Genomic DNA, 21596 nt, shown 5'->3' with positions numbered 1-21596 from the left:
ACCGGCCTGATTTCTCAATTGGATTTTTCCTAGAATAGAAGTATTTCTGTAACAGTAGAAACAAATCCTCCCTGATGTAACCTGGTATATTTACTGCACACTGTCTTCCAGTGCCTTCCAGTGGCCTCAGTAGGACGTGGCTGGGTACCACCCTGATTGAAGAAAACTCCATAAAACTCTGAAAACTGTGAAGAACATTCATTTTAGGGAGAATGTTTCATAGGATAAGAGGAAACTGCTTTACGAGAATCTTCCCATCAGATTCTCTTATATTGTACATTTCAAATATTCTTTGGCAACATCAGCTACTGAAATGTTACTTTAAAGACACTTTACTTATTTCCCTTTATTTTCCCTTCATTATTTAATTTATTTATTTATGTGGCCGCGCCGTGCGGCGTGTGGGATCGAACCTGTGCCCCCTGAAGCGGAAATGCGGAGTCTTAACCACTGGATCGCCAGGGAAGTCCCTCAAATATTCTTTGATTTATCAAAGTGAACACTCACATTTTCTTGGACCTAGTAAATGTGTAAAGTGAGTCAGGGATGTGATTGGCTTAGAAATCACCTTCCAATGTAAGTGACTATTTTGCAGCAGAAAAATCGCCTGCAAATTCTATCCTCCACTCTCTCCTACCTGTTTCCTTCCCTTAGACACCAAAAGGGAATGCAGAGAATATTCTTTTTTTTTTTTAGAATTTTTTAAAAAAATTATTTATTTATTTTTGGCTGCGTTGGGTCTTCATTTCTGCGCACGGGCGTTCTCTAGTTGTGGTGAGTGGGGGCTACTCTTCATTACAGTGCGTGGGCCTCTCACTGCAGTGACCTCTCGTTGCGGAGCACGGGCTCCAGGTGCGTGGGCTTCAGTAGTTGCAGCATGCAGGCTCAGTAGTTGTGGCACGCAGGCTCAGTAGTTTTGGCTCGCGGGCTGTAGAGTGCAGGCTCAGTAGTTGTGGCGCACAGGCTTAGCGGCTCCGCGGCATGTGGGATCTTCCCAGATCAGGGCTCGAACCCGTGTCCCCTGCATTGGCAGGCGGATTCTTACCCACTGCGCCACCAGGGAAGCCCCCAGGGAAGCCCCCGCAGAGAATATTCTATCAGGAACCTGCATCCACAGGACCCACCTCTCACAACAAAACCAAAGCCTTGACTAAGTTTCCCCGTGCAAGGTTTTCATCTCACCCTCTTGGGAGAAGGCAGAAACACATGGGGGCCTCTCGTTACCTATCTACCTTGTCCCAGGAAAACTGCGTGAAGATTTTTCGATAAACAGATTCTTTTAAAAACATGGTAGGATGAATCACTGCCCCATTTTATTTGTGAAAGGTAGGAAAAAAGTATTTTAAAGCCAGCTGCAGTTGGAGCCTGCTGGCCTAAGAGGAAGGCAAAATGTTTCCTGGTAAGAAGGCTGCTTGTTTTGTCGAGGAAAATAGGTCGATGGGCGTTTGTTGGAAAACGGGAGGCCCCACTGCCTCCCCAGGAAGAGTCAAATCCTGCCATCCACAGTGACTGGAGTCTTCCTCTGTTGGGTGGGCAGGCAGGGTTTGGGGACCTGGGGAGAGTTGAAGGGGGAGGAGAAGAGAGCCCTATAGAGATGGGAGCAGTTGGCTCACAGGACAGCCATGGGTTAGGGGACCTCGGGGAGGGGGCATATGTGGGCTGGAGCTCAGTGGGTTGATTCTGATGTTAAAGAGGAGAGAGACCTTGGAGGCTGCATAATGTGGGCACATCCAGGCAGCCAACACTTGGTTGCATAATGAGATTTAGGTTTGTGTTCTGTGTATATGGATTTGCTCAAAGTGGGGCATGCCGTGGTCATACTGGACCCACAGGCTGTCAGTCCTGGGAGGACCATAGGAGGCAGGGTGACCTCTGCAGTGTCACAGAACCAGCCAGGTCTGCAGCAGAGATGGAGCCAGGCCTCCTGACTGCCGTGGAGGGACTCCTCCGAGTAGAGGCCCTGCTTACAGATGGAGACTGCCCCACTGGCCAGATGGAGGACTCCCGGGAGGTCAGATTTCCACTGGGGTTTCCCAGGAAACGGTGGCCCTGTGGGGAGCGTGGAGAAGCTGAGCGGCCGTCAGAGGAGGAGTGAGGAGTTGGGGTTGGTGTGTCCCATGTTTGGATTATTCCTGCCTCTGGTGTCACTGGGGAGTTGAGGCTTTACGTGCCTTCTGTCCTAGCCCCATGGCTTTGCCCCATACACAGACCTGAGGGGAGTTTGCATCTGTACCTGATACAGAATAAGACTCAGTCCTGCATGGCCTAGGAGACCTGTGAATGGGGAGGCGGGGTGCCAGGGCCGGGGAGGATAAAGCTGAGGTAAAAACACAGAATCTGGCCTGGTAGCAAGCACCCAGAGGGAAGGGAAGAAGGCAGTCCAAAGTATCAGGCTGCAGTCAGTGAAGGTGGCCTTCTGTTATCCATCACCTGGGGCGTTAAGAGCCCTGACCAGAGGTCAAGGTAATAAAGCAGGCAGACGAAGTGATCTAAGACATCAGAGAAACGACGTACAATGGGAAATGCCACTAAAAATGGACCAAATGAACTGGCCTGATTAATTAAAATGCACACCCAGTCATGTTGGAGCAGAGGAAGTAGTGGTGGCTGGGTGGAGGCTGGGAAGGCAGCAGGTAGGTTGGAAGGGGGTTGGAGTTAGGAGGAGGCCAGTTCTTACTGGGGGGAGTGGGTGTGTGGAGGGGCAGTTCCAGGGCGGGTGTGGAGGAAAGAAGAGACACTTCAGCTTCCCACCACCCTGAGCAGCCCCTGGCAGCTCAGCCTCCTTGGAGGACATGGATAGTCTCTCCCCAAAGAGCCAACAGCAGCCTTGTGGGTTTTCAGCCCCCTCCTTCTTCCATTCAAACCCTTCCGTGAGAGAAAAAGTCTAAAAGTACGACTTCAGTGCAATGGTCACTCAGGCAGTCAACGAACAGCCCACAGCAGGGCTGAGTGGGTTGTCTCAGAGGAGTTCACAGAAGGGAATCGTTGTTTCACCAAACTCAGGGGATACTCAAAAGAGGCTGGGACCTTCAAGCACCCAGCCACAAGGTGGAACGTAGAAGAAAACTGACAAAGTCTTAGTGGAAGCCCATTGCAATAGCCTGGTTGATTTCAGAATTTGGTCTGGGGCAGCAAAGAACATGGGTCAATGCCAGCATGTGGCCTGGGTGTGCATCATAGGTGACCAGAGAGGGTTTCAAGGACTAAGACCCATTATTTTCATATATATATATATATATATATATATATATATATATATTTTAAATCAAGTATAGTTGATTTACAATGTTGTATTGTTGTATTAGTTTCTGGTGTACAGCAAAGTGATTCAGATATATATACACACACACACACACATATATATCCTTTTTCATATTCTTTTCCATTGTGGTTTATTACAGGATATGGAATATAGTTCCCTGTTCTATATAATAGGACTTTGTTGTTTATTCATTCTATATATAATAGTTTGCATCTGCTAGTCCCAACCTCCTAATCCATCCTTCCCCTGTCCCCCTTCCCCCTTGACAACCACAGGTCTGTTCTTTACATCTGTGAGTCTGTTTCTGCTTCATGGACAAGTTCATTTGTGTCATATTTTAGACTCCACATAAAGGTGATATCACGTGGTACTTGTCTTTCTCTGACTTACTTTGCTTAGTGTGACAATCTCTAGGTCCATCCATGTTGCTGCAAATGGCATTATTTCATTCCTTTTTATGGCTGAGTAATATTCCATTGTATATATATACATATATATTGTATCTATACACTATATATATACATTGTGTATATATATATATACACACACACACCACGTTTTCTTTATCTGTCCGTCTGTCGACGGACGTTTAAGTTGTTTCCATGTCTTAGCTACTGTGTATAGTGCTGCTGTGAGCACAGAAGTGCATGTATCTTTTTGAATTATATTCTGGATATATGCCCAGGAGTGGGATTGCTGGATCATATGGTAACTCTGTTTTTAGTTTTTTGAGGAACCTCCATACTGTTCTCCATAGTGGCTGCACCAATTTACATGGCAAACCAACAGTGTAGGAGGGTTCCCTTTTCTCCACACCCTCTCCAGCATTTGTTATTTGTAGACTTTTTAATGATGGCCATTCCGACCGGTGTGAGGTGTAGCTCGTTGTGGGTTTGCTTTGCTTTTCTCTAATAATTAGCGATGTTGAGCATCTTTTCATGTGCCTACTGGCCACCTTTATGTAAGAGCCATTTTTTGCTGAGACTTGAAGGATTTTCCTAGGGAGAATTAAAAAGGATCAGTCATGGAGATAAGAAATAAGAAAGTTTAGATAGTGCAGAGGACCAAGACTAATTCAGTTTATCTGGAGTGCATGACTTTTGTGTTCCCATTTCGCAGATGTAGAAACTGAGGACTGAGAGGCAGAGTGACTCTCCCAGGACCCCACATCTAGTTTCCCTCTCTCCCTCCCTGCCCCCACTGTCCCCTGGGACCCTAGGGTTCCTGTGAGTCCTTCCCATCTGGGCCTCCCCCAGCCTCCCACTGCAGAGCCTTGTTTGTTTCTGTGTCCTGAATGCTTACGAGAGTGCCTGGCCTAGGGAAGGGGCTTAATGAATAGCTGCTGAAGATAGGAAATAATTTTCTTTTGAAAGAGGAGTTTGTCCATCCAAAAATCCCAGGTTGATGCCATAAAGAAAGGGAACCACAAATTAAATTAAGTACTTAATATTTGTCAGGCCCTTGCAGGTTTTCTTTTCTCTCTTTACATTTTTGAATAAAGTAAAAAATAATATATTTAAATTAATTAATAACATAATAAATGCCCCCAAACTCATCATCCAGCATGAGAGTGAAAGCATGACATAACTCACACCTACCTTTGTGTCCTCACCCGTTGTGACAGTTAATTTTATGTGTCACCTTGACTGAGCCAAGGGATACCCAGTAGCTGGTAAACATTATTTCTGGGTGTGTCTGTAAGGTCGCTTCCAGAAGAGATTAGCCCTTGAATTGGTAGACTGAGTAAAACAGATAGCAGTCACAATACTGGTGGGCACCAACCAATCTGTTGAGGCCTGGATAGAACAAAAGGCAGAGGAAGGGTGAATTTGCTCTTTCCTGAGCTGGGACGCCCATCTTCTCCTGCTCTCGGACGTTACTGCTCCTGGTTCTTGGGCCTTTGGACTCTGACCAGGGCTCACACAATTGGCCCCCAGATTCTCAGGCCTTCAAACCCAGACACCGCTGGCTTGCCTGGTTCTCCAGGTTGCAGATGGTAGATCGTGGGACTTCTTGGCCTCCATTTTCTAGACAATTCCTATAATAAATTTCCTGTTAAATCTGTTTCTGTGTGTGTGTATATATATATGTGTATATATATACACACACACACACATACACACACACACACACACACACAATTAATTCTGTTTCTCTGGAGAAGTCTAATACACCCATCCTTTCCCGTCTCCCTCCACCATATGTAACCTATTTTGAATCTTGAGTCTACCATTCCTTTCCTTTAAAACTATAATTCCAGAAAATAAATTGTTTGGTTTTAGTTGATTTTAACTTTATTAAAAGGGTATCATGCTGTGTTTAGTCTTCTGGGACTTACCTTCCTACTCCATTTATGTTGGTAAAATTCCTCTACATGGTTGTGTGTAATTGTAATTATACTTCATTCGCTTTAACTTCTGTCAATATGATACATTCAATTAATCCACTTTCTGTGTGCCAGGTACTTCAGATACATTATTTCATTTCACCTTCATTACAAGCCTATAATGTAAGAGGGAACCACCCTCTATTCCTGCTTAGAGTGCTTCAACCTATTCTTTCATTATTCCCATTTGAAAGGTGAAACTAGAAAAATCAAGTAACTTTCCTGAGGTTATATAACTCATGAATGGTGAAGCCTGAATTTGGCTCCAGAGCTTAGCCTTCTTTTGAGAAGAGGGAAGTAGTGGCTGCCCCAGCTCAGCAGAATTACAGGCAGAACTCTGCCATCTTTCTACTGTTCTCTCCGTGAACTTCCAAGGCATCATGTAATTCCAGGAGTGTTCTAATGACCTCAGCTCCGATCCATCTAGCCCAGCCCAGGTACAAGGCTCCTGGAGCTGTCCTGGACCTCACTGCTCTATAGGGGCCTAGGTGCCGACCTGAGTGGGACCTGCTTGATGGAAGGGAAGAGAAGGAGTGGAGAGTCCACCTGAGGGGCCAGGGAGAACTGGGGAGCTGGGCTGCTGACTGAACTGCCCTTTCCTCAGGCTGCTCTCTAGCTTACAGTCTGAACTGTGGATGCCTCTGCTCTCTGTGTGGTACTCATGCTGCACAGCTATGGCCCAGACACAGCTTAGAAGCAAGGGTGGGGACACAGGTCTACAGCTCACGGACCAGGCTACCTCCAAGGCCTGCGTTGTGTCTCTCACTTAAAACTGGGCCTCGGTGGTGCCAGTGGAGGGGTAAAGTTGACACAAAGGTCAGAGCTCAGTGCCTAGTGCCTGAGTATCACTGACCCAAAGCACTGCTCAGACTCGGAGGAGGCGTGAGCCAGTCTGTACAGGAGAAGGGCAGGGCCCTCTCCTCCTAGAAACGTGTGTACCTCCTACTCCACCAGCTTTTACGAGGCCCTGGAATGTTATTTGTTAGTGACCACCCAACCATCGCACCAACAAATGGAGTGCTTGAAGGGAGTGCAGCTGACCTCTTAATGTGAAACAGCAAGACAAGGAGATGAGCTAAGAGGTAGGGTCTGTTTCTGCACATTTATCTCTGGTTATTAGACACTTTTAGAGGGAACATCTGTTTGTCCACTCTGGCTCCCATGTTACAGGCCCCATTTGAGGGCCAGCTTGGCCCCTTCTCTGACTGAATGGGGACTAAGTCGTAAATTAGAGCCAGAAGAGGGACCTAGAATGAGAAGTCAGAGGGGGTTTTGCTCATCTCACCAATAAAGTGCAACTGGGTTCCCCAACGGACCAGCCGCCAGGTGAAAAGCAAAGAGAACTGAGGGGGCTCCAAATGCACCTGGTGGTGCCCACGCTCAGTGGACCCAACGATCCCAAGGTTTCTTCTGGGGACAGCACCACTAGTCTAAGGCAGGACCTGGGAGTCAAACCAAAGCACACAGCTTGATCACGCTTCCAGAGTTCCAGGGACCTGGGCTGGGCGCCATTATCTTATTTCTCCTTTGGTTTTAAACTTTGGATATCTGTTTTACGGGAGGAATAGCTGTGTTTATAGTATAGTACTTTCCGAGTCATCTCACAGTATGTTCTCAGGACATGTACATGTTGGCTCACTCTCAGGTCAATAGGCCAATTAATGGTACAAGAGGACAAACTTTGTTTTCTTGTTATGTTTCTAAAGGTACGTATAAAGACATAAAATCAATACAATTGGTTAAAATTCCCCTTAGTCCCCATTCCTTTGGATGTTGTTTTTCTAGCCCACATTTCCAATTTAATATTGGAGATACTTCTGCTTGCACATACCACTGCAACTTGAAACTTACCATGCGATCCCACACTCCCTTTCCAGCTGTCACTGATCATCTGTGAGTCCATGCCTTACATTAATAGTCTACCCTCAACACGTTTCTCCTGTTTCTAGTGATGCCCCATAGGTCTTCAAGTTACGCAGGTTCAAAATTTCGTAACTCTGAAGTCTGCTTTAGCCATTCTTCCTTGTTTTCAGGTCACTCCAGCAACCCCTCCAATTTTTGGTTCCGGTGAGTTTCCAAGGCAGCTCATTTCTAATAGCTTTTGTACCCATCCATCCCTTCTGTCCTAAACAATCAGCCCCCTGGCTCTGTCTTATGTCCTCATGATGCTTCTTGTATCCAACCGGTCCTCACCATCTGTAGCACCTATGACTTGGCTGAGATGCTCAGGATCTTTTACTTGGACCTTGGAACAGCCTCATACCCAGATTCATCTCATTACAATTCAATTCATCCTGCAACAGCTGCCATTATCAGTTTTCTTAAGTCACAACCCATAACACCCTCCTGTTCAAATACTTTCATTGGATGCCCTCTCCAGCCAAGAGAGTACCACCTTTCACTCCAGCTTTCAAGACCTCTGCTGCCTTTCCAATCCTGTCTCCCCTTGACTCTTCTGTGCTTTGGCCACCTTCAAACACACCCATCTATCTTTATTTGCTATTTTCTTCTTCTAGAATGTCATTTCTCCCTTATCTCTTATTAAAGTCTATGTAACTTCAAGATCCATTTCAATGGTCTCCATGAAAACTTCTTGATTCTTATCCTTTCCTGTTATAAAACCTTCATAGTACTTTGTTTATACCCATCACGAGACAACACATTCCACCTTTGATAAACAGATGGACAGACAGACATCCAGGAACTGTGTCTTGCTGATTTTTGTCTCCTCTGTAGAGCTTTTGTGCTTAGCACATAGAAGCATTTAATAAATGTTCACTAAACTGGCCAGTTCTCCTTGTCTCCATTCTCTCTCCTTGCCATAAACTTGTTTAAATAATCATCTAATAACACTTCATTTCTACACAACATTAAAGGTTACAAAACGCTTTCACATTATTATTTCAACTGATTTTCATGGGACAGCCTTTCAAGGCAGGTAGGATAGATATTATCCTCATTTTGTAGATAAGAAAACTGAAGCTCACAGAGGGGAAATAAGGTGCTCAAAGCTCCAAACAAGTAAGGAATGTAGCCACTAACTGAACCCAGAGAAGTATCCTGATATGTAGTGGAAAACCAAGGTAGAGGACAAGCAAAGTCCAAGCCCTGCCAAAGATCCCTTCTTCCAACTTTACTGAGCATGATAAAGATACTCTAAGCCAGCCAGGGGCACCTCGTATAAGGGATACCAGTCAGGGAACTGAACAGGTGGCACTGTGTGATTCTATGATCATTTTGAATTTGTGTTTGTTTTTTCCTCCTCTCATGACCCAGACACAGATATGGCCACGTGAGCACCAGGAAGCTTGGACTCCTCCTTTCCCTCCAAATTAAGCCATAATCCCAGGCCTCCTTTCAGTTTGAACACTCAGTAGATCCTTGCTGCTCACAGCTCGTCAGGGAAAGTCTCAGAGTTATGTCTGGAACCGCTCACGTGCTGCTGTGGGACCTGGGCCTAATTTCTCCCCTTATCTCGTGCTTGGAACTGACCCCTTATCTACCCTCTCATTCATTCACTCAACTATCTGTCCATCCATCTACCCATCCACTCATCCATCCATCCATCCATCCATCCATCTATTGATTCATTAGCCAAAAGACTTTCTTTGAGCACCAGATCCATACATATTCCACCTCCCTATGACTCTTTCTGGCTCCTCGGTTCTAGACAGAAGAATCCTGCTAAGGTACCAAGAGGCTAATGTGTTTTCTTTTCCAGGTAATGCTTGTGCATTTTAAGAGTGGCCTTTACCAAGGGAATTTGAAGGCTTTATGAAAGAATGCTGCAGCTTGAAGGTATCTGGGGATAAAAAGGGCCTTTTCCAAACAGGTCTCATGTAGGACTTGGGGTGGTCTCCAATTTCCTATTCCCCAAAGGTCACACCCTTCCTTTGTCCTCCAGTGCCACTGAAATGCAAGTTATCACTGACCTTCCCAATGACATTAGTGACAGCTGGGCTGCACAGCTTCTCTGCAGCCTTCCCTCACCAGAGCTCATCCTGGATGCTCTGACTGGATGTTGCCAGTGTTTAAAATCAGAGTTTGAGGTGAGTGGATGTAGTAGGGGAAACGCTTGGGTTTTGATTACACTTAGGATTACCGGATATTAAGTTTGGAGAAATAAAGAAATTCAAGAGCATTAATGTATGCTTGGTCCCAGAAATGTTAGGAACCCATGTCCCAAGTCTCCTCTCCTACCCTTACTTCCTCTGCCACGAATGGATCCTGGCCGAGCTGCAGGGAGCCTTCTGGGATCCCTACTGCCATGAAGCCCTTGCCGTTAGGACTTCTTTCTTAGCCATTCCTTTTCCACTGCTGGCAGGTGAGTCAAATAAAGGGCCTGATGGTTTATCTCAGAGCCTAGCAGAGCGCCTTGCCTGGCAAAAGCGGACTGGTTGGTGAGGAAGGTTGTGTGGCACATAATGAGATGCTCCTGTGGGTCAAATTATGTGAAAGCCTTTACAAATAGTTGTTCATTCTCACTTGGCAAATAGTCTCTGAGATCAGTTACTTTCTTCAAGGTGGCAAAGTGTTTCCCTCCCCAAATTCTCCTTTTCCCCTATCACTCAAAACAGTGTGTGTTCTAGAGGTTTTGAAATGCCAGACATTTGAATAAATTACCTCATTTCTCTATCTTTCAATATGAATGAGTCACATTGAGTGGTATGATACACAATAAAGAATTTATTTATTTGTTCTCGCTCTCCCAAAGTTTAGCAAAATAACTCAGATCCTGGTTTTCTTTAACTTGCAAAAAATGCCATTTCCCAGAGTTCAGAGACCTTCAGAGATCTGATGCCAGCTTCGATGCAGGTCCAGTTCATATGTGTTTCTGCTTGTAGTCAGCTACCTGCTACAGGGCTGGCTTGGTGGATGATTATATTAATACATACAGTTTGAATTTTTTCCCTACTATGTGGAAGTTTAATTGGAGCAGAAGAATAAATGAGAATTGCTATAAAAAATTAGAAGGTGATAGTAAACTCTCCTGGAGCAACCTTTATGTAGGGGCTCATGCCATTGACTGTGGCCAACTGTAGCTCTTTCAGTAGCTCCACGATATATCTCAGAAACATGTGGTAGTTTTGAGTGGACAGGTCAATCAGTCTTTTGGACTCAGCAATGAGTTTTTCATAGTAATCAGAGAGTTGGTGTGCAAAATCCTGTAGTTTATATGTGAACTGCTGGCGGTAATCAGAGATGATTTCCTTCACTGCAACAGCCCAGCTTTTAATTATTTCCTGAGCACTGGTAGAAAGCGCTGCAATCTTCTCTTTCCCTTTTCCATCTGCATCGGCAAGGATGCTCAGATATTCCTGGAAATCTTTCTGCACCAGTTGCTCAACCTGACTTGAGAGTTGGGAAGCAAAGCCAGCAGCACTGACAGTGTATTTGGAATGGAAGTCCTTAAGGACATCTACTAGGTTCTTGATCAGGTCGATGAACTTTTCTTCAAGTTCATAATATTTCACTGTCCAGCCAACCATACTTGGATCAAAATATTCTTTGCGAAGAGCCTGCACATACTGATGGAGCTGCTGTAACTCTTGAGAGGCTTCCTGAAGTTTGTTTTGAACAAGTTCATTAAACTCACCAAAGTTATGACCTAGGTTTTCTTTCAGGAGTCTAAAAACAAATGAAATGAATATGTCGAAGGTTGTGCTGATGTCGTGTTGGATATCATTAATGAGATCAGTAAATTTCTTCTCCTTCAAGCGTTTAAGGTCTTCTTCTATCTCTTGGAAAATGCTTTGTAGAAACCTCTTAAGATTACTTAGCATCTCTGTAGTCTTGACAGACTGGAGGTCACTAAGTGCCTTTTGGATCTCTTGTGATAAAGATTTCAACAGTTTTCCATACTCTGAGCCTATACCTGTTAGTTGATAGTACACTGAATCAAAGGGAAATTTATTCTTTAGGTCCTTGATTAATTCAGATTTCTCCATCAGGTCTTGGAAATAGGAAAACAGTATTTCTAACCCACTATGGATCTTTGAATGTACCTGGGACAGTAGCTTACCTACTTTCTTCAGGACCATAGTGTAGAGTTCGTCTTCAGTGTAGTTCCCGGCTCTTCCTGGGAGCTGGAATCTGGTGGACTTCAGGAAATCAATGAACGAGTCAATCACACGGTTGACTGTCACATTGTATTCCTGAGTAACTCCTATTAAGCTGTCAAACACCTTCTTCTGGAGTCTCTGGAAACCACTGTGGTCCTCCTGAGCCAACAGTTCCTGGTACAGACTCTTGGCCTTGTCCTTCCACTGCTGGTAGGTTCTAGTGGTGCCTCTGGCTATCCTTCGGAGCCCCACGTCCACCTCATCAATCTGCCTCACGGCCCCTTGATACACCTGCTCAGCGCTGTTCTGCAAACCTCTTCTCAGTTTTAAAGAAGCATCTCTCAGATCGAGTCCCGTGTACTCCTGGTGGTACTTGTTGACATAGTCATAAGAGGCCCCCATGGCCTTGGGCATATTGTCTTTGAGAGAGCTTAGCAATTCAGACACTGCTTCTTCTTCCCAGTTAGCTTTAATCTGAACTTCATCATCCGATTCTGGGGCCCTCATCTCAATTTTGACTATGTTGAGTGTTTTATCTGGAGAGGACTAAAACCAGCAAAAAAGGATGAAAAGAACATGTTTTCAATTATCTTGATTTCATAATATACTACACTAAAACTTCATTAGCAGTTAAAAGTAAAGATCAGAGGATCTTTCATATTCTGATGGGGATTTATCTTTCATATGTCAGTTCATGTGTTTGTCTTACGGTTAAACAAATACACTCTTGTTAATTCCCCTTTAACACATGCCCCAGAAAGGACAAAATTATGTAAGGCATCTACCCAGTAACATTTAACATTCAGGCCTTTCTAGGCCTGAAGATCAGAAGAGGACAAGGAGGAAAAGAACGGGGAGAAAATCACAGGGAAAGACTAATTCAGAGAAAGGAGAAGTAACAAAAAAGAAAAAAGTCCAGGGCCCACCGAGCAGAGACCTAGAAGCCCAATATCAGGGGCCATCCATCCTCTAAGCCTGTGATAAACTTTAGTGACAGAACCCAATTATTTTCTCTCCTCTACTAATGGCATCTTTGATTGGGCCCTGGCAGAGCTTGTAAAGTACGTGAGAGAAACCTGGCATATCTAACAATCCTACTGTGGGGAAGAATTTTGAAGCCTCAAATACTCCAAGAAGCCCCAGTCTGAAAAATGTACTCAGCATATGGCAGAGTTTTTCCATGATTTAGGTGATGAGGCAAAACTCTCATCTTTCTAGAACTGCCCAAATGTAATAAAATAATAGTGGTAATATGAGGTCATGTGTGCATCTAATACAATCAATAAAAGACTCCTAATATGTTCTGGAGAATAGCTCCTCAGAAGAGAAGTTCAACCCGCTCATTGCTTGTGTTTCACCTAGTTTGGGAAAGCCCCTAGGTAATACTTTGTATTACCTGCCCATATTCTCTGTTTGCTCTTGGGGTGTGTAACCCACTAGATGGGACTCACCTGAGGGCGGTAGTAGAGGTTCCATCTCAATAAGGTATCGTTAATGTTCTTCACGTCGATGACCAGAGTGCCTATGGCTGGGGAGGCTACTGAGGAGGAGTGGTGGTTCTCGCTTTCTTGGTAGCGCAGACGGACATCAGTTAATGTCGGGCTGGTGATGTTAATGTCGACCTTTCCATTCCAGTACCTGAAAGCAAAAGAAAGCAGATGGGCTGTCACGAAAGGGATGTGGAGATGGCAAACATCACAATGACTGGAAAAGAGATGAAAACAGAAGTTCCATACCCGAGTCCTTGATATCTGCCAACTTCTTCATACTCTGCACTGAAGTCATGGTGTGCAAATGATCCGTTAGTTTGACAAACTAACATGCCACCTTCAATTTTGTGCGTTCCCACAACTGTACAGGAGATTTTGTATTTCATTAGATTAGTAACTGCAGGATATACACATTTTCATTGTGAAAACAGAGAATTCCATCTTAACTGTCTTATATGTTTGAAACATACGGTCCTCATTTAAAAAAACAGGAGACCTTTTTAGTCCTAAAATGATTACAGAAAAATCTATTTTCTCTGAAACTATTCTTCTGCAACGTCAGTAGGTTTTCAAAAGGATGGTTTTCACATGTGGGGTATACATGTGTCTCCTTCCCGCCTCTTTTCAATTTTGCTATAGAGAGCAATTTGGCTTCGAGTCATATCTAAATACATAATTATTTATTCACAACTCGCACTGAAGAAATAAAGCGCGTGGGGAGGCAGGAAATTTCCTTACCGTTTAGGTCATATTCCAGGAACTGAATGGTGGAGCTGCATGTGGAATCCAGGAATGTTTCAACGTGATCTTCTTTATTTTTCAAACCAGCACTCCAAGTGGCATTATACAAGGGAGAGGCCACCTCGAAACGTGCAGTCAGTGTTCCAAAGGAAGGAATGAAAATTCCAGCAGGTACAGAGAACTTCATGGACGGAATCTCAACAGTCTGCTCAGGCATGGTGACTGTTGGCAACTCGAAGTCTGCAGTGTTGCTGGCCACCACATTTAGATCCAAAACAGCACTGCCAACTGAAATACTTTTTGGAAGGGTGAAGTGGGACACAGTTAACTGAGATGCAGGCACAGTTATCTCAAAAAAGGGAACTGAGGAGACTTCTGGTTTAGAATATTGTGCTAACACATCAACTTTGGGGAATTTCACTTTGGGTAGTGTTGGTATGTTGAGGGCAAATGGCAAAGTACTTAGCTTCTTGTAGATTTTTATTTCACTGAAGTCAAGTATGTAGGATGGAACCTGAAGATCTGTAAAGGGGACGTGGAATGTAGGTGTGACATGAACGGAATTTAGGTTATTTAGTTTCAGTCCAGGAATAATGAATTTATCAGCCAATTCTTGCACGGGGATAGAAACAGGATAGCCATTGGGGTTTTTGGTATATACAAGGGCAGTTGAAGCACGGAGATACTGTTTCCTATCGTTGGTGGTGGTTACATCCAGCTTTAGGAGGTCCCATATGCTCTTGTCATAAACTGGTAGGACAACATCTTTGAGGAACCATAGGTACCCTTCTAAGGAGCCTGCCATGTCAAGGCGTGCCTCTTCTTGGCCATTGGAAAGCTGTATGTTGTTCTGGAGAGACCCAGAATGAACCTGGACCTGACTTTTCCAGCTCATTTTCTGATTCTCAGTGTTAGCATTCAGGGACACTTCCTGGCCAAGGTAATTGATATTAAGGAGGGAATTGGGCTGACGTGCACGGACCTGAACAAGGGCTGATATTTCCCACAGGGAAAGTTCCAGGGTGGCTTTGCTTGTATGCTCTCCAGATGTTAAAAAGAGGCCCCCTAGCTGTAAATGGTTTTTCGTATTTTGTTCCCAGATGGCATATATGCGTTGGAGAGTGGTTTCTCCAGCAAAATTTTCTTTTACTTCAAGGTTCCAGATACCATCTACTTTGGAAGCTCCTAGCAGCTTCACAGAAGATCGAGTACCCTTGGAATTCAAGTAAGTGCTGGCCTCACTGGCAAGAGTTCCTGAATATTCCCTTGAAAGGATAAAAGCCTTGACACCTCCTTTGGTAGATGACTCAATGGAAAAGTAAGAGGTGAGACATTCTAAGCTGAGCTTGTGGTCAAACGCCCCTGTAGCAGTAGTGTACACATGGGGCCAACTGAAATCATAATTCAATTCAATGGATGAAGAGACAGTAGGTTTTGACTTGGTATTTCCATTAAGTTCTTGCTTGAAATTCATTCTCAAAAGTGGAATTTGGACTCTTGCAGTTGTTGTCATGGATGCATCCATGTTTTTCTTGGTGAAGCTAATAGTATTGTCATGATTGCCCTCCACGAGTTTGTTACTCAGAGACAAAGCTGTGGCTAACTTCAACCCTCTTTTCCTTGTCAAACTTGAGGTGCCCTCTAATTTGTACTGCAGTGCATCAATGACAGAAGAAGAGGAAGTAAGAAAATGAGCCACAATATCTGATTGGTTATAAAGACCAACATTGGTATTCAGTGTGATGACACTTGATTTAAAGGAAAAATCATAGGTAATATTGCCCATGGCTGGAATTAAAATTTTGTTTGTGGTACCCAATACCTTGAACTCTGGAAGAGAAAGCTCAAGAAGATTCCTAGGGACATGAAGGGTTGGCAGCTCTAGGAATGGCAGGACTAATGTGTATGAGGGCACGTAGGCGCCAGAACCCGGGATGGTGATGCTGGGGGTACTGATCTCTTTGGGGATCACATACCCGAATGTCAACATCTTCACTGTGAATGGAGACACTTCAATGTTGGTAACTGGAATAGTGTATCCAGGAATTTTATAGATCCTGGGTTGCTGGTTGAGGGATTTTTCAACCTTGTACTTATCAAATGTAATTTTTGCTTCATTGTAGGATTTGATAAAAAAATCTAATGCCTTGTTTCTGACTGTCTCGAAATGCCTGTTGAAGGAATTGATGTTACGATTGATAAATGCATAAAATACAGCCAGAGGAACTGGGATGGAATGCTTGTCTTTGTTTTTCTTATACTGAGCCTTTACACTTAAATCGAACGATTGCTTTGTTGTTTTCAAGAATTCCTTCAAGCCTGTCTTTTCCCATAAGGAGATATCTTTCACCTGGGGTGTTGTGAGGTTTGTATAAGGTAGAGTCATTTCAGGGATTGTTAAAGGAATGTTTAAAAAATCCAGGTTGGCTTCTCCATTTATCCCTATGTGGGCTTCGATGCTTTTCTCATTGTTTCCAGCAGAGAAATTTTGATTGTACTTATACTGATTGAACCTGGCACTTGCTTGCCAACTTGCTTGCTGGGCACTAGGACTCAGAAACAGTGCATAATTATTCAAAAAGTCTATCTTCCCTGTCAATTTTAATGGAAAACTAACTCTCAAGTTCCCTTCATTGTTTGTGGATGCGGTAAGTGCATGTGGCTGTGCTGAAAAGGAAAGAGAATTTTTCAAAGTTCCAATAACCTTTCCATTTAAATGCGCATCATGGTTGCCAGTTATCTCTGCCTTCCCTTCTCTAAGCAGTGCCATACCTTTAGCAGTTAGAACACTGCGGCCCAAGTACTGGCATTCAGCTTGTGACTGGATTTCAAATTTAGAAAAGTTGAGGAAGCGAGATTCATAAACTATATTTTGGTTTACTCTTAGGTGTTTGCTGTTGATCTTATTAGATAATCCAAAGGACGTGATGGGTCCTTCCACAGTAAAGTTACTTTGGGATTCATGTGTTCCCTCATCTGAGAATTTGTGGCGGGCCAATTTCCAGGACCCTGTTCCAGAAGAAGTCCATGCTAGGTGTCCAGCTTCCAACAGGGTCTTGATTTCACCGCGCAGGTCAGCCTGGCTGGAGAAGTCCAGTCTGGGGATGTTCAATTTGTGGAAGTACTTTGTGTTGCTGTCCAGGGCAAGCTGATGATTTATCTTGACGAGCACACCGTTACTAAGCTCCAGTGTATTTTTTTCTGTGTGTAAACCTGCCACTGTGTTTGATTTCCCCTCAATAGCATTTCCAACCAATAGCACTTCACTCTCATGCTCCATTTTCAGGTACTTGCTGGAGAACCTCATAGATTCCTTCAGAACCAGTGGATTAATCTTAGGGTCTGAAAGTTGTGCGTTTGCTTGAAAATCAAAATTGAGAACTTCTAATTTGGATTCTCCTTTGGCAGTGACAGAAGCCTCAATCTCTGCCTGGTTTGCTGAAGCAGTTACATTCTGAATGTCAGCATTTGCATCTAATATGAGAAGGGGAGATTGGATTTTCAAAATGCCATACAGCTTGCCAAAAGTAGGTACTTCAGTTGTGTGTGAGATGTGGGGAAGCTGGAATTCTGGTATGTGAAGGTCAGAAACTTGAAAATCTGTAACATTGAGATGTGGGATGACAAATTCTGGAATTGTGATTTCTGGTAAATGGAAGTCTGGCACAGGGATTCTAGCAAGAACCGTGTCCACCCCGCTCAGATCCCTCAGGTACACTTCCGGGACTGGCCACTGCAGCTCACTGTTCAGCATTTGGTCAATGGTTCTGATGATCTTTGTTTTTATTTCTACCAAGTCAACTGTAAAGGAAGGGATGTGGAAGGTATTGAGGACAGTAAATTCTGGCGTGGAAAACCTGGATGGGATTTTTATATCTTTCAACTTTTTGAAGTTGATCTGAACGGATGGAATCTTCAGATCTGTCAGGGGGACAATGAAGTCAGGAGTCTGATATGTAGCCTCCTGAAGGGCACGGAGACTGACTTCAAAGGCAGGTATGGTCCCAAAGGTGGTCTGGATTTTGGGAACAGTGAACCCTTGTTCTACTAATGTTTTCAGGTTTTTGGCCCAGTCTTGGAGAGAATACTGTTCTGCAAAGTCAGTAAGGTTCTTAGCAGCAAGATTCCACCAATCAGAAATGTAGGTGACAAGTGTGCTGTAAACCTGGCCAACTAGGAACAGGTATCGCTGGACTTCCTGCTGCATATCCATTTGATACACTCGGTCTCGTATATCTTCCAGGGTGTCTTGGAATCTGGCTTTCATGTGAACTACAGAAACCCGTAACCAATCAAAGAACAAGGTTACTTTGGTGGCCTTTAGGTTTTCCAGATGGACTGAGACTGTGGCCTTGACGTCCTCTGTGAACAGTTGTAGTGCTTTAGCTTTCTGTGGGAGTCCCAGAGCCCGAATTTCACCATTGATTCTCTGAGTCACCTCACGAATTTTGTTATTGGTTTCACCTACAAACTGGTGGTAATCAAATGACCTTAACTTCTTTACCAGCATGTCAAGGAATCTGTTTATTTCCTCAATGAATTGTTTAAAAGACAATGCTTCAAGCTGCTTGAGAGCATGGTCGGTAAACCCAATCAATTCCTCAACAAGATCTGCCATCTTGACTTGTTGTAGGACACTGCTTAGCTTCTGAACAGTCTCCTGCAGCTTGTATTGGTGGGCCAACTGCACTGACTTATCCATTAAAACCTGGATGTGGTGGTCTATTTTATATGTCTCAATGAACTCATGGACCATGACTCTGAAAGCATTGATTTCCTCAATTACTTCAAAATCTTCAAAAAGATGTGTAACACAGTATTTGACATGCTCAATAATTTCCTTTATTCTTTGAAATGAGACTGTAGTTCTCAACTGATCTAGAAGCACTCTGACATCAACAGCTTCAACCTGTTGTCTGACCTTTTCCGCAAGGTGCTGGATGTCTACATTCTGAATCTGCGCATGGAGCTGCTGCAATTTTTCTTGTATCTGGATTCTGATTTGATACTTAGTATCCATATTTTGAATCCAAGATGCAGTACTACCAATTTTGTTAAAATCAACATTTTCAATAAAAATATACAGATCACGGATTTCTTTTAGTACAGTTACACGGATATGATAATGTTCATCAAGGGTTTTCAATTTTTCAATGATTCGATCAATAATCTTAGCAATAGCTGCCTTAAAATCATGTAAATCATAATTATCTTTAATATACTGATCAAATTGTATCACATATGTTTGTAGCTGAGATAGTTTTCCATTAAGGTTGATTTTGGCATTGTCTAATGCGATCTGCAGATCATTTTCTGTAATTCTGTAATTTTCTGTGAAAGCAGTTAGTTTCTCCTTGGCACTCAAAACTCGTTTCTCCCAGTTGAATGCATTCAGATAATCATTAACTTGCTGTGGGAGTTTGTCCAAGGCTGCTATGTATTTCCTCACGCGTTCATCAATATTGATGTGTTTCAATTCTTTCTGTATAGCTTCCAGTGCACCTATAACTACCTCTCGAGTCTTCTCAAAATATTCTGGCAGGATTTTAAAGAATGGGAGGTTGATGGTGTGAACATCTTGGTTCTTATCATATTTTACAGAAGCAACAAGAGTGAATTCTTGGGGCTGGTCAACAGCATCCCTCAGCTCTAAAGCGTCAATTACACTGACGGGCTCACTGCGTAGAAGTGGCACTGTAGTAGGGGAGTCCAGCACAGTGAGGTCAGCCAGGGCTCGTCCACTGAGCTCCACACCAACTTTGTCTTTAGTGTTGTAAGCACTGAAGTCCTGGCTGTATTCATTTTGGTTCAACTGGGTCTTGAGTTTCCAGGTGCCTGTCTGCTCGGCCAGGGTGAGCAGGGCACTGATTTTATGATCAAGAGCAGTCCTGATGCTCCTCCTGGACACGAGATGGTGACTTGTGGATCCTCTGTAATCATGAGAAAAAGTAAAGGCCAAAGGTTCTGCTTTCAACAGGAATTTGCTATACAGCTGCCCAGTGTGTTGTCCCCAGAGAACCAGTTTCCCATTGCCATTTGTATGCGTGTCGACGGTCATTGTAAATGGGGCCACTGCAGAGTGGAAAACATTGTTGAAATGCAGGGAGTCCGAATTGTAGTTTGTACTGATGTCAACGGTTGAAGCGAGCCCGGCGATGTTAGTGTTGAGCCGATGGCTAAACTCTGCCCCCTGCACCTTAGCTACGGTGTCTGCTTTATAACTTGCTGATAAGTCAGCATAAGAAACAGTGTAGATGTGCTTTAGTTCATTATTTTGGTAGGCTCCTTTTATGGTTCCACCCACATTCAGCTTCAGAGGTTCAAGCCGTAATTTTCCGTTGTTGGTCATATCCAGAGCACTGAATTTCAAGTCGTTGTTTAAAGTAGTTACCAGGGAATAGGGCTGTAACTGTAGATTAAAATTTTGCTTATAAAACTTGTCAGAGCTATAAATGTTGTCAAGTTTGGAAGAGAAGTCCAGTGATAACCCTGCAACGTTCAGATTGTTTGTGTAGTCAAGTTTCATTTCAGCGTATGAGCCCATCATGTCATTTGAAAGCTTGAGTCCTTCCTGGTTGATTCTGAAGTTGAAAATGTTTTTGCTGTCGACCCCCAGAATCATGGCCTGATAAGCACTTCCCAGTGACACCTCTGTGAGGGTAGCTCTTCCATCTAGACTGAATTTTGCATGGTGTTCCCGGAAGCGGCCATTTGTTGTTAATTTCAGGGATGCCCCAGAGAGGCCAAGCGCGGCATTGAGTTCATTCTCCAGCATTAGGGGACTATACTTCAGGTTGGTCGTTGCACTGGTAGACATTCCATCGTGGGCAATCCTTAGTGTTGCCTTGTGAGCACCACTATTAATTCTGTCAGTGCCCAAGATGTCAGCATTTAACTCAAGACCACGGGAGTTTAGTGATCCAGAAAGCAGGGTGAAGAACTTCAGTGACTTGTAATCAGCCTGATACTCAGAACGTAGCAATGCACTTTGCTTAGAGAAGGTCAGATCCATCTTGTTCGAAGTGGCAAAGTCCTCATACTTCCCATTGGTGTCAGATTTCAGAGTCAGCTCGTAGTTCTCGTACTTCAGGGAAGCGGTATTTTTCATAAGGCCACCTTGCAGATCCAAGGTGGAGGTAATAGAGACTGTTCCATCTTCATATCTTCCTGTTATCTGGTTGGTGCCCTGGAGGTAGGAGGAGTTAAACCTCATGTCGGATTCTCCACTTAGCTGGCCAGTGGTAGGATCCCTCTGATAAGACAGGCCATATACACCTTTAGCATAGAACGAAGAGGCTCTGAACTGCCCATCAATCGTGACCTCTTTGACATACAAATGCTGTTTCTTTTTTGAGTCTAAATGGACTGAAGCAGATATCTGTGGTCCCCAGGCACTCGATGCATCGAATGTCAGAAAACCTTTTGAGGCTGGATCGTTTCCAGTTTTCTCTACGTGACTGAATTTGACATGTGAATCCAGGAATTTGTGGTGTAGAGACCCATCACCTGAAAACGTGAGTGTATTCCTGTGGTCATACGTTGTTTTTGCAGATCCTAGCATAAAAATCAAAACACATTGGTTAAATGAAGTCATGCACTTCCACAACAATTTCTGTGTTGAAAGTCTTTCAATAAGGAAGTCCCATCGGTCTGGG

The 21596-nt window shown here is 43.9% G+C and overlaps 1 protein-coding gene across 1 annotated transcript in view; it reads right to left on the bottom strand.

Annotated features, from left to right (window-relative positions):
- Window positions 1-9995: 9995 nt before the first annotated feature.
- Window positions 9996-21596, bottom strand: part of APOB (apolipoprotein B) — a 39795-nt gene continuing 28194 nt past the window's right edge. Inside the window, exons 26-29 of the mRNA XM_022574358.2 lie at window positions 13939-21495; window positions 13447-13561; window positions 13162-13348; window positions 9996-12256 (exon numbers count right to left, since the gene is read on the bottom strand). Coding sequence (XP_022430066.2) covers window positions 10616-12256; window positions 13162-13348; window positions 13447-13561; window positions 13939-21495 — 9500 coding nt within the window. The 3' untranslated portion in view covers window positions 9996-10615. The remainder of the gene's footprint in view (window positions 12257-13161; window positions 13349-13446; window positions 13562-13938; window positions 21496-21596) is intronic.

The sequence above is a fragment of the Delphinapterus leucas genome, chromosome 13, assembly GCF_059928025.1.
Source record: "Delphinapterus leucas isolate spDelLeu-1000000601 "Yukka" chromosome 13, BTC_Dleu_Yukka2, whole genome shotgun sequence".
Lineage (NCBI taxonomy): Eukaryota > Metazoa > Chordata > Mammalia > Artiodactyla > Monodontidae > Delphinapterus > Delphinapterus leucas.
The sequence above is the reverse complement of the archived record's forward strand: the minus strand, read 5'-3'. Positions and strand labels throughout refer to the sequence as shown.